General features: G+C 48.0%; 6 protein-coding genes across 6 annotated transcripts; 4 read left to right on the top strand and 2 right to left on the bottom strand.

Moving 5' to 3' along the window:
* Positions 1-632: 632 nt before the first annotated feature.
* EDB93DRAFT_1080895 (GTP cyclohydrolase II-domain-containing protein) lies at positions 633-1,979 on the top strand (the record flags this gene model as incomplete). Its single annotated transcript, XM_041445579.1, has 1 exon — positions 633-1,979. One exon carries the CDS (start codon positions 633-635, stop codon positions 1,977-1,979), a length of 1,347 nt encoding a protein of 448 aa, XP_041310158.1.
* Positions 1,980-2,325: 346 nt separating this feature from the next.
* Positions 2,326-4,478, top strand: EDB93DRAFT_1080734 (Vps5 C terminal like-domain-containing protein; the record flags this gene model as incomplete). Its single annotated transcript, XM_041445567.1, has 4 exons — positions 2,326-2,670; positions 2,735-3,176; positions 3,235-3,590; positions 3,654-4,478. The coding sequence occupies 4 exons, from the start codon at positions 2,326-2,328 to the stop codon at positions 4,476-4,478; spliced, it is 1,968 nt and encodes a 655-aa protein (XP_041310157.1).
* Positions 4,479-4,537: 59 nt separating this feature from the next.
* On the bottom strand, positions 4,538-6,136 carry EDB93DRAFT_1335851 (3-isopropylmalate dehydrogenase). The gene is made up of 5 exons (XM_041455316.1): positions 6,005-6,136; positions 5,919-5,953; positions 5,691-5,867; positions 5,102-5,633; positions 4,538-5,048 (listed from the first exon to the last, which is right to left on the bottom strand). The coding sequence occupies exons 1-5, from the start codon at positions 6,016-6,018 to the stop codon at positions 4,670-4,672; spliced, it is 1,137 nt and encodes a 378-aa protein (XP_041310156.1). The 5' UTR covers positions 6,019-6,136; the 3' UTR covers positions 4,538-4,669.
* A 725-nt stretch (positions 6,137-6,861) lies between these two features.
* On the top strand, positions 6,862-8,375 carry EDB93DRAFT_1266234 (Nin one binding Zn-ribbon like-domain-containing protein; the record flags this gene model as incomplete). The annotated part of the gene is made up of 4 exons (XM_041454257.1): positions 6,862-7,081; positions 7,134-7,263; positions 7,347-7,799; positions 7,850-8,375. 4 exons carry the CDS (start codon positions 6,862-6,864, stop codon positions 8,334-8,336), a joined length of 1,290 nt encoding a protein of 429 aa, XP_041310155.1. The 3' UTR covers positions 8,337-8,375.
* On the bottom strand, positions 8,376-9,364 carry EDB93DRAFT_129043 (actin-related protein 2/3 complex subunit 3). Its single transcript, XM_041454549.1, has 4 exons — positions 9,126-9,364; positions 8,962-9,061; positions 8,617-8,904; positions 8,376-8,563 (listed from the first exon to the last, which is right to left on the bottom strand). Exons 1-4 carry the CDS (start codon positions 9,129-9,131, stop codon positions 8,415-8,417), a joined length of 543 nt encoding a protein of 180 aa, XP_041310154.1. The 5' UTR covers positions 9,132-9,364; the 3' UTR covers positions 8,376-8,414.
* Positions 9,276-12,289, top strand: EDB93DRAFT_1080810 (uncharacterized protein; the record flags this gene model as incomplete). The annotated part of the gene is made up of 21 exons (XM_041445573.1): positions 9,276-9,360; positions 9,412-9,557; positions 9,611-9,698; positions 9,768-9,921; positions 9,973-10,007; positions 10,060-10,122; positions 10,170-10,242; positions 10,289-10,313; positions 10,363-10,399; positions 10,448-10,559; positions 10,644-10,871; positions 11,036-11,099; positions 11,150-11,233; positions 11,280-11,311; positions 11,364-11,393; positions 11,442-11,468; positions 11,524-11,593; positions 11,644-11,777; positions 11,828-11,861; positions 11,912-12,151; positions 12,200-12,289. 21 exons carry the CDS (start codon positions 9,276-9,278, stop codon positions 12,287-12,289), a joined length of 1,851 nt encoding a protein of 616 aa, XP_041310153.1.
* Between the last annotated feature and the right edge of the window lie 200 nt (positions 12,290-12,489).

The raw sequence follows: 12,489 nt of genomic DNA, 5'->3' as shown, positions 1-12,489 counted from the left end.
AGCATATCCGAACGTGGATGGCTATGAGAAGTTTGTGTCCTTCATGGCGCTTATGAAGGTGTGAGTGGGAAATCACTGAACATCAACCCTGATATCGAACGCGAAAAATCGGAAAAAGTGCTGACCGATTGAAAGACGTCACAGACGGAATACCTCTGGTCAAATTCAAATTACCAAGGAATCAAGAAGGCTGCTTACTCGAGGATGCTCATGATCAATATCAGCGCCTAAAACGCGCCTGACACGGAGCCTGAGACTAAGGTTTACATCATGACAAACCCGTGTCTAGAAAATTCGAGTGTGTCGCAGTAAGCAACTGCGCATGCCCACGATCGTGAAAAAAACCATCCCAAAAACGACAATAGCGTGTACGCTGACCTAGTGCATTTCTACACTGAGATGTCATAGAATCAGGCAACGAGTAAGGTGAGGGAGTCCAAAATTAAAGTTAGCTTTCTTCAACCTATATGGTTCCTTACCGGCACCTCTATGTCACACATATACATGGGTCACGGCGTCACTCATACTCCGTGCATCAAACTTATAAGCAAGACATTATCAGATGCGCGTGGTCCGGCGTTTGCTCCCACTCGTTCCCCGCTAAAGCCTGCACTGTTTTCAGCTCCATCCAAATGGCCTTAACAGAATCGTTTTATCCGAACATCTCTTCCCCATTGCTAGCAGAATCTGACACAACTATCCTAGACGTTCTCACCAGCTCTCGATGGCAAGGCGTGCAAAAATTCTCCAGAAGGGATGCTGCTTTAGACCCATTATTGCTCGCAGTAGCTGCGTCTGCAGGCACCCACACAACCCGAAATCATTATCACCATGATTTCTTTCCCGGTGCCCAAGCCGATGCTGCCGCTCGGCCCAAGCGCGGTACAGAGAACACAAACAAGCCTCAGGAGCGCAAGCGTATGTCATATGTCAGCAAGCAAGGCCCTCGAAGACTACGCTTGCAGCCCACCATTTCTTCCCAACCAGCCTCCCAAGCTATCTCGTTGGTTGGACTATCACCCACATCCTCTATAGAAGTTAAATGCATGGCTCGTACACGTATACCCACCCCACATGGTCCAGTTTTCTTACATCTCTACCACAATAATCGAGACAGCAAGGAGCATCTTGCCATTGTCGTAGACCCGGCACAATACTCGGACGATAGTTCTGTTCTGGCACCACCAATCCGCAGCCGTTCTTTAGATGCTGTATGGAGTGATGACGAAACAGACATGGACCGCATCATACGCGGGGCATACGTAGGAAAACTATCTGCTACATCCCAACACCCATCTCGTCCTTCACCGCATCAACCATCTCCCACATCCTCCATTCCATCTCCACTTGTTCGTATTCACTCCGAGTGTTTCACTGGTGAAACAGTGGGCAGCATTCGCTGCGACTGTGGTGAACAGCTGGACGAAGCTATCCGCCTCATTTCTCAACCAATATCTCTTCCCGACAACGCATCACCTAATTCAAGGACGATGCCAGGCCGGGGTGCTGTAGTTTATTTGAAGCAGGAAGGTCGTGGAATCGGTCTTCTCTCCAAAATACGCGCCTATAATTTGCAGGATTTGGGCCACGACACGGTCACAGCCAATTTGATGCTCGGGCATCAGGCCGATGAACGTGGGTACGAAATTGCAGTCGCCATTTTGCGTGACCTTGGGCTTGGTTCAGAGCTTGGCGAGGGCGTTCGGCTATTGACAAATAACCCTGACAAAGTTCAAGCTCTTGAGAAAGAGGGCCTGAGGGTCGTAGAGCGGGTGCAGATGGTGCCTAGAAGCTGGAGACAACGCTCTCACTCACATGCGGACACGGGAGAGGCTGGCCTGGGTAAAGCCGCAGGTGTGACTATGATCGGCGGAGAGGCGGTCAGAGGGGAGGACTTGGACAAGTACCTCCGCACCAAAATTCTCCGCATGGGGCATATGTTGCCGCTTTATTTGGCAGACGGGCAAGCCGCGTCATGACGCAACTTCACGTCGCTCCTTCGCACAGATAATATGAAGATAATATGCAGGGGGTTTGACACGACTATCATTATCATCTATTTACCCTGTGTATTTCTTGGCCGTCCTTAGAGATAGAGTGTACTCATTTAATTGTACCGGTGGATCTACAGTCAGAATTCGAGGACTTGAAGTTGTTTCATAATCATAATAAAACGATGAACGATTTTCATTGGTTGATTGCTCATGTGATCTATTATCACATCATCAAATTGGGGCGTTAGCGAAATTGCAGCCATCTTGCATAGCATACATCATCACTTTCTCTATTACACTACTGTCCCTCCCAGTACTATAAGGTGTTGTCATGTTCGACCCTCTTAGCTCTACAAGTTCCATTTTTGCCAACGGAAACACCGACACGTCACCACCATGGCCAACAACTCCGCACGAGCCAAATTCTCCAATACCCCATTTGCGTCGCGCTTCCCCGTCCTTACCACCACCAGTGAGTGTTCAAAAACCAGAGACAGATGGGCTGTACGGTAGAGAACCAAAAATTTACGGACAGCCTGAACCTGGCCTTGTCTCTCCGCAGACGACAGTAGGCTCAAACGGCACGAAATACGAGAAGATGGAGCCATACCTACGTGTACGGATCACTGGAATGGACAGGAACAGGCGAGATATACTCTTCAAGCTTGATGCCCAGGTAAGCTAGCCGTACTCGATCATCTACGTGGTAATGAATTTTTAAATAAAACTCGTACTGGCAGACGACACTGTCTAATTTTACGGGAACGACATACCGCAATGTATCCCGTTCATACCTTGAGTTTCAGCAGTTCTACGAAGCGCTTATCAATAACTGTCCTCATACCATCATCCCTGCACTACCCCTTGCCCAAACCTCGGCACCTACAGATGAGGAAGATGATCGTCTTGTACGAATAATGCTGCAGCGATGGTTGACGCGAATATGCGAGGATCCGATTGTTATCCATGACGAAGAACTGCGCTCATTTATCGAGAGTGATTTTGGCTATCAGCCAACGCCACGTCCTCGGCGTAAAACGGGCTCAGGGTTTGGACTAATTCGCCGAGGCGTACCTGACGAAGACGAGGTACTGCAACGTGCACGATTTGAATTAACGAAGGTTGAAACGCAATTTTTCGATGCTGCTAAAGCTATCGACAAACTTGCGATCACGCGTAAATGTGAGTGGCTTGAAGGGTGATCGTTAGGCTTTGTTCATTTTGTTGATCTGAGTTGTAGCTCTGGCTGCTGCGCATGCGGAGATGGGCAATAAACTTATTAATGTTGCTACTACGGAATCGCATCCCCCTCTTGCACATACCCTGCAGAAGCTCGGAAGAGCATGGCATACTCTTACGGATCTGGATCAAGCGCAGGCGATCAGCGAATGTGTCGTTATCGGGGACACCTTTGGGTATCAGGGTCTAAACGCTCGTTCCGCAAAAGAAGCATTGTTACAACGAGCTGGTGTATTGGAAGAGTATCAGGCTGCGGTAAAATCGACGATATCTAAGCGGAGGAATATAGAGCGGTTGAAGGCAAGTTCTAACATTAAGCCTGAGCGAGTGGATGAAGCTCTGGAGGACATAGAGGAGGTAAGTGCCATTGTTTAGTGTTTCCTGGGCGTGAGAGCGCTGATCTCTGCATTTTTGTAATAGGCCAATAAATACGAGCAAGTGCTTGCTCAACGAGCTAACAACATATCCCAAAATCTTCATCGTGCAATGGATACACACAAGCGTACTGTTGCAGATGATATAACTGCTGCTTTAATCGAGCACGCTCGCTCGTCGCTCATGTACGAAAGGCAGCTACTCCGAGAATTGGAGGCGCTTCGCACAGATGTCAATAACGCCAACCAGAAGGTAGCACCTGCAAATCCGAATGTCATTCCCAAGCCATCTGTTGTCTTACCTTTAGAAGACGATATACCACCCACGCGAACTAGGGCTACGCCTCCTGTCGCGAAGCCTCCAAACCGGATGCCGCCAGCCGCTCCTTCACCCACTCAGTCCTCATTCAGACATAACCCACTCCCCCCTCAATCACCTGGTGCGGGACCTTCGACACCTCAGCGGAACTCTTTCGCACACTCGCCTGCACCCCCGCAGCCACGGGAAACTGGCCCGCCTCTGGGCGGCCGCTTTGTGGATGGTACCCAGTCGATGTTTGTTAACGCCTCATCAGCATCACCGTTGGGCCCTCCGGTAGCTTTTACTGCCTCTTCGCCTTCTTTACCTCAAGGCCCCCTTGGGGGAGCCATCCATTCTCCTGTTCCATCCTCTGCCACTCATCCTCTTGCGGGTTTCGCGCAATCCCCATTGGCCACTACCGGTCATATTCGCTCTGCAAGCGCACAGCAGGCAGTGGATCCTCTGGGAATGTTCGCCCCGACGAACATGTCACAATCAATGCGGGTACACCCATCGCGCCCACGCTTGGATGCGCGGGTTGCAGCGAGCAAGCTTGCTAATATGTTCTAGTCGTTCTGATAGAGGATGGACTATGCTTTTACACATTGTCGACTGATACTGCTCAATGGATTGCTATTCGTGTGTCAAACTGAAATGCTGGTCTTCAACACATACCCGACCAGATCAGTCTGTAAATTTGAGTAGTGAAATACATGTACACTTTCATTGATTCTGTCATAGTCGTCGATCGTCACATCTATCTACAGCAGGGACTTGAGCACCTCAACGACCTTGTCACCGACCTCGACAGTCGTTGCTTTCCCTTGCAAATCAGCTGTTCTGATGCCGAATCCACCAGCACTGGGCTCATCCAACACCTTGCGAACAGCAGTCTCCACAGCCTGGGCCTCCTTCTCGAGACCGAGGGAGTACCGCAGGAGCATAGCTGCGCTGAGAATAGTACCGATTGGGTTGGCAATGCCCTTGCCAGCGATGTCGGGGGCAGAGCCGTGAATAGGCTCGTATATGCCTGAGGTAGGCTTAAAAGAAGGCCCTGAAACCGATGCAGGTGCACCAGCAAGGGACGCCGACGGCAGCAATCCCAGAGAACCAGGAATAACACTCGTCTCATCTGACAAGCTGACATCAAATCAATAAATATCTTCACTATTAATAGTTGAATTGAGACTTACATGTCACCGAACAGGTTCTCGGTCAAGATGACACCGTTCAACTTTTTGGGGTTAGCTACGATGATCATAGCAGCGGAGTCAACGAGATGGTGGTCGACGGTCAGCTGGGGGTATTCCTTTGCAAGGGTCTCGGTGACGACCCTTCTCCACAATCTCGAACTTGCGAGCACGTTTGCTTTGTCGATGGAGTGGATGGGGAGGGGTGGGTTGGCAGCAAGAGCGATTTGTGCTGCGACCCTCGTGATCCTCTCGACCTCGGCAACGCTGTACACCATGGTATCATACGCGGAGTCGCCATCGCCTTGTTCCTGACGAGGACCAAAGTATAGACCACCGATCAGCTCACGGATGACGATCATGTCGACACCCTTGGCGACCTCGGGCCTTAGGGGGGTGTATGAAAGTAAAGAGTCGGACGCAAAGTTCGCTGGGCGAACGTTTGCGTATAAACCCAGAGCTTTCCTGATCCCAAGAAGACCTTGCTCAGGGCGTACTTTTGCCTCTGGACCCCATTTGGGGCCACCCACGGAGCCTAAAAGTTCAATCAGTGTTACGGTTCACAAAATCAAAACAGAATTTTTTTTCTCACCAAGAAGAATGGCATCCGCCTGCTTGCACGCTGCCAGAGTGGATGCGGGCAGGGGTTCGCCGTATTTGTCAATAGCGCATCCACCAAAATCATGAGATTCGAGGATGAGTTTGACTGATGTCGATGTCTCGCTGACGAGCTCTAAAACTCGCGTTGCTTGTGCGACGACATCTGGTCCTGTAATGCTGTTTGAGCTCTACGCCTTGATCAAACCGGGAATGTACATACCAATGCCGTCCCCTGGCAGAACGACGATGCGGTACCTGCACATAAAAGTCAGTGGTGGTCATATTATGGGAGATCGAGAGACTGACGACTTGGGAGACATTTGAAAGATGGAGAAGTGGAAGATGGGATGTAAATTGTAAAAGTCATCAATATTGTTATAACCTCTGCCTTGGAGGTCATCGGCTCTCCGCTACTATCGGCCGAGGTGATGATTGATCGGACGACATCACATGATTGAGGTCATGGTATCCTGAATATTCCCACGCTTACCCTCATCAGAAAATATACTTTGCGAAGTATTTTTTTTTTTCGTCTTACACTGATTCATGTGCTCTTCGACCCGTTGGTTCGTCTGAAGTGTGGAAAATGCTTTCTAGATGGATGAAGAAACACATTATTGGCCTATTCCTGACCAATTTATATTTATGAGTGAGTCTAACATACAGTATGTCCTCTTCATCTCTATCACGATTCGGGTGCATCTCGTCGAACCATCGATGCTATCAATGGATCCATTATGGAAGTGCCCTTCGATATCCATCAATGGTGCCATCAGCAATTTGACAGCTTTCACGCAAATATCCACAGGGTCGCGATTTTAGAGACAGGTCCAGTCCACCATACATCGAATTATTACACACGGCCACATCCCAATGCCATTGCAGAGACAATAATGTGGTATATTGTTATGTCGTTGCATCTCATTGCCAGGTTGCCTTGTAGTTTCGCTACGTCGTTGCGAGTTCTTGTCTCAGCGCGCTTGTTATGAATGTACGAAAGTGTTTATTGTATTTATCTGGGACATTTTGTTTTTCTGTTGTGAGTGTACGCGAAATGATGAGATCACGTGTGTATTTTGTGCTGTTTGCCGCTACATATCACGCCCCCTCGAGATATACTTATAGAGACCTTGCTAGGGTGACTTCTTCAAAACTTCTCATCGATGGCAGAATCAAAGCCTCGCTGTAAAAACTTGGTTTTAGATGCTGGTCCACTGCTTTCGCTGTCACCACTGAGGGGTCTGGCAGAGATCTACCTCACTGTACCTCAAGTTCTAGATGAACTCAAGGACAAACGTGCCCGGGAACACTTTGAACGATTAGGGCTATCTGCTGGTGTTCAAGTGGATGTACGCAACCCTGATGCTGCATCGCTTGCTCATGGTCAGCACAGATCTCCATTTTGTTGGTTTCTCACATATCTATTGCTCTCCAGTGGTACAATTTGCGAAGAAGACTGGAGATTACGCTGTTTTATCTCATGCAGATATCTGCGTCTTGGCGTTGACCCACTCGCTTCATGTGCGCGAGCAGGCGTCGTCAGAGAATGACCCCAAAGAGGCGAGGTTTGACAAGTTTAATACCACAGCCTCAATCTGACATCTAGGCAGTAGAACGTTACCGATGAAATTGCCGATAACGTCCAAAGTCCCACAACTTCCCCTTCGGATCCATCGGAAGATACCCATGGGGATGATGAAGATGAAGAGAGGGAGCCGCTAGATATCGAAATTCTCCGAGAAGGGGGCCAAGATATAACAAAAGAAGTGCATCATCCATTAACTGACAAGGCTCGACCATCCGATGAACCGCTATACGAGGACCCCTCTGATGAAGATGATGGCGAGGGTGAATGGGTTACACCTGAAAACGTCGCACTCCACAAATCCCAAGCGCTGCAGCTGTTACCCTCTAGCAGTAGTACAAGTAAGAAAGGGCGGGGACGAAAGGTGGAAGACGAATTCGTACCAGCAGGTTGCATGACCGGAGATTTTGCAGTTCAGAACGTCTTGCTGCAGATGGGTCTGACATTGGTCGGAACTGAAGGGAAGCGGATACAAAAAGTGAAGAGCTGGGTTCTTCGATGTCACGCTTGCTTCAAGTGAGTACCTGATTCCTCTGAGTGGTACCCTGTTTTTATATCACAACTAGGATCTGCAAAGACAACTCAAAACAGTTTTGCCCGTCCTGCGGTAACCCTACACTAATGCGGGCGTCCGTCACTGTTGCGTCCCCTGATGCATCACAAGATGCTCCTGCAATGCAAGTCCACCTGAAGAAAAACTTCCAGTATAAAGTAAGGGGGACGGTATATTCAATCCCTGCACCCAAGCCCGGATCGGCCAAGACAGGCCCCGGAGAAGGTCTTATATTACGAGAGGACCAACTAGAATACATGCGCGCTAAAAAGCATGCAGACGGTAAACGAGATCGGGAAGAGCGGCGGATGATCAAGGGCCTGGTTGATAAGGGCGGGGAGGGTGGCGTCAGTGTTGGCGGCTGGTCAGATCCTGATTGGATGCCAGGAATATTGAGTGCTAGGAGTGGAGGACAAGGGCGACCATCACATGCTGGTGGAGACATGCCGCAGATAGGGTACGGGAAGAAGAACCCCAACGAAAGGAAGAAAAAGAAGTAATATATGGATATCGTTGCTGAAAAGTACATTACCCAGTTGATCAGAGCGGAATATACAACTGTTCTTCTGATAATTGATTTACGAGCCCAGGCTGCGGTTCATGAACCTTCTTTTCTGAAATGCCATCCACCACTTGCTTGGCTTGCCCGTCCCGTCAGCATACAGGCGTTCTACCAGACGAACTGCCAGTTCCTGGCGGACCTGCGTCAAGTATGTCCGTAGATAATCTGTCATTATATCTCCATTATCCACTCAGACGAAATAATTTAACTGAACGTACCTGCATCTGCTCTGCTCTGAGGCGGGGCATAATGGGCGTTAAGAGGGAATCCAGCATCACCTGGGATAGCGAAACTGTCTACTGATAACGTATTCAACATCTTTGATGCTTCAATCTGCGTTGGTACTGTACGAGCAGAACCGATCTTCGCCAAGCAATCGGAGATGTAGAGAATCAGGATGATTAACAGTCGGTCCGCAGGCCCTTTGATCTCAAAGTTACGGAAGAGCGAATTGGCGCGAAAAAGGTCCAGGGTCTCGTCTATAATATCTCCTTGCTCTGGATCGGCTACACGCGAGGCAGTCAGAATCATGGTGGGGCGACTGCATATTCTAGTGGACATACCAAGGGGCGCAGGACCGCGGATTTTGGTTCTGATCGGCAAGATGGACATGTTGCCAGCTTGCATTGCATCAGGGAACTCGTTGAAAGCAGAGTGGTATGCCTATAAAGTTTTGTTGCTCGCCGTCAGCATTGCTCTTCAAAACTCCCCCAGAGAACACGCTCACAGGCATGGCGCAGCGGTGAGAAGTTGGGAGTACACAGCCACCAAATTAACTATTGATGGCGCATTTCCTTTTCGGTTTGAAGTACTACTAGGAGCGCGACGTTCAACCGCGTTGTAACTTGTTCGACGTTGAAAACCAGCAACTTCAGAAATGTATCAAAATGGTGAAACTGATAATGAACAAACCTCTCTTATGTCATCGCAGTTGATGAAGCCCTCTCCGGATACATTAACTAGTATGTCATACCCATTCTTGCATTCATTTTTATTTCCTAACTGTTATATAGAACTTGTAAAGCGTCTCAGGGCACTAGCAACGAAGCTACTCCCGGTGGAAGTTGATCACAAGAGCATCAATGATCCTACAAGCAGGGTTATCACTCCCAACGTCATATCTGCTTTCTTGGATGCAGCAGGTGACCTTGTTGAAGCGGTAAACAACTTACACTCGTGCTGAAGTGTTCGATGTGCTCATTGTGTCAAAAGCTCCCATACTGTTTACTTCGTGCTCACGCTGATTTCATGAGAGAGGCATATCTCAACCCTGCAGATTTTGGCGAAAACAGAGGAAGAGGTTAGTAAAACTTCTTATGCTATCGTTACTTAGTTGAAGACGAGCTCTCATGAACACTCACTTTGGCAGCTGTGGCATGTGAAGTGCTGGCTCGTCGCATTGTTCATCAGAGTCCAACTGAAAAGATTAAATTTCTCATGTCTACTCGGTATAGGCATCGTGAGCATGACGGGGATATCAGCGAGGCCTCGAGCGCTCTCGAAATTGCTATTGACACCCATTGGTTGGTTTCTTTACAAGGATATATGCAATTCTCTTACATGCTATGATGTAGCACTATATTTTTGTCTTCTACTGAAGCGCAGGATGGTGAGTTGTCCCCCAGGTACACGCGAGTCGGGTAAGCTGATTGTTGCCCCAGTTGTTAGGGCTCTGTGGGACGGAGAGCTTGTCCAGACGCTAACAGACCAGGATGATATTCAGTGTGAGACAATGGGTGGTCTTTTATTCTCCATGCTCAAGCACCGATAGATGTATCTTACCACAAATCGCGACGAGCTGGGTTTTGGGGCCACATGGATCCTGCACGCATTTCCGTTCCCCGGTATGTTACTTCAGCTGCATTGTAGTTTATTCTAATTTGGGTACAGGTATCAGAATTTCCTTCGCACTGCGGTGCGTCATATATTGGCTGAATAACCATCAGCTTGATATGATCACACAGATTTGGTTCATCTTTCTCGCTGTGTACTCTCAAGCTGGTAAGGGATTGATCTCATCGCGGAGCGCTAGCCCTAACCAATTCGAAGTTCGTGAACCGCTGGACCTACTTGACCCCAACCATACGGTGCTTGATGTCTGGGAAATTGTACTCTATACCATGGGGCTGGCATTTTCGCTTGAAGGTGAGGGTATCCTGCTGTTGTTCGAACGGTGGGCTGAGTTATGTTACAGACATAATCAGGGTAACTTTCTTGCGTCTCAATCGGTCGCAATGTCTTACAGGTTATCCCAGTTTTACAAACTGTTTAAATATGCAACCTACCGCGCCTTTGGATTTTGGAATATCGCCGCCTTCATCACGGATTCCTTAATGCTGGCTGCATTTTTGCTTCGCATTGCTGGTCTTTGTACTACTGGAGATCATTCCAACACTCTACGCTTAAGGAGCTTTCAAGTCTTGAGTTTCGTTGCCCCATTCATATGGTTAGCAAATCCTCAAATGATCATGAGGTAAAACATCTAACCAATTGTTTCAGGATCAGTTGAGCTCCACATATCTATTGGTGTTTTATTGACTCACGGCTTTTCGCTTCAGAGCTCATTACAGTATTTGATGGTTACCAGTAAGCACGTGTTTTGTCGTACTCCTACAAAAGATGTTGATGATTTTGTAGGTATGTTGGAACGATGCAAATATGCGTGGCTCGCATGCTACAAGAGTCGGGCATCTTCTTCGCGGTTTGTCTACTTTTATTATATGGACTCCCTGTCCCTTCACCTTTGTGCAGCTGCTGTCGGTGCTCGGGATTGGATTCTTGCAGGGTCTATATGCTCTAGATGTTGCCGACGGTTCAAGCGAAGGTCCATCACTTGTATGTCTGACCTCTCCTCTCCTTACAGTTGTCTAATTTCGATTAGCTCGTCAATGTCCTTGTTCAAGGGTTACTTCAGTCAGATTGGATATTTGTTATCTTAATTTGAGCACCTGCTGAATTTTCTTAGGTCTCCCAACTACGACAAGTTCTCGGGCAGGTAAAGTCTAATATCCATATTTTGGAAGTCTCTGAACAATGTTTGCAGCCCCGTTGGACTTACGTTATACTATCTGTTAGTGCCCGTTTGATGACTCTCCCTGCTTGCTAATCGACAAGCTCTTTTTCAGCTGGAATGTTACAACAGCAATTATTCTACTCAATGTCCTCATCTCTTTGTTCTCCTCTGCCTATGCTGATGTTGGTATTTCGTCTTCTTATGAAGTTTCATGGGCTCAACGAATGATCAGGTCGTCGAGGACGCTGAAGCAGAGTATATGTCATTCTTTGCAGCAAAAACTGTTGCCATGATCCGCGCCCCTGATTCCTATGTCTATCCTGCACCATTTAACCTAGTAGAGGTTGTTTTCGTAGCACCTTTTGAGTAAGTTTTGTATTCTTGTGGACTTTCGCAGTTACTAAGTTCTTCTTGAGAATATTTGGGCTGCAACCCCAGTCATATGCAAAAGTGCGGCATGATTCTTCAATTTGCGATCTGTACCTGTGACCTCTTTGCAGCTCAATCGGGACATTATGAGCATTATTTTCTTTGTTCCGTTAGCTTTCATCGCGCTCTTCGAGACATCAATTATGAAAAAGTCGTGGATAGTCAACTGGCTGGGGCAAGACGACGAAGTAGTCACTATAAACCCTGATGTTCTGGATCCCGTAGTCGAGGGGCCAGATGCAGACAAAGGCTTGGAGATCAGCAAGATCCCTTTTGATGAGCTTGTCAAGAGGTTCCCCAATACGGAACAAGTAAGTCTTTTCCAGCTTTTTTCATGTTGTCTACTGACGTCTCCATAGTCAATGGAAGCCACTATTGTAAAAGAGATCAAAGAAATCCAGGCAAGGCTGGAAGTATTGACGACAAAGGTGGACCGCTTACGCACCTAGACTTGAACCAATACCCTATTCGCCTTCGGACGTGGACGATACGGGTGGAAATACCGAATATCGTATCAGTTTCTCACTGTAAAATTTGTGGTGTAGCAATCATCAGATGAGGAATTATTTACTTATTTAATTAGCAGGAGAAGCGCTCACACTAGGAGCCTACTACTACTACTACTACTAGCGTTAAGTAGCTTCGGGAC

This window comes from Suillus bovinus, assembly GCF_016758785.1.
Source record: "Suillus bovinus strain UH-Sbo-P2 chromosome Unknown EDB93scaffold_12, whole genome shotgun sequence".
NCBI lineage: Eukaryota > Fungi > Basidiomycota > Agaricomycetes > Boletales > Suillaceae > Suillus > Suillus bovinus.
The sequence above is the reverse complement of the archived record's forward strand: the minus strand, read 5'-3'. Positions and strand labels throughout refer to the sequence as shown.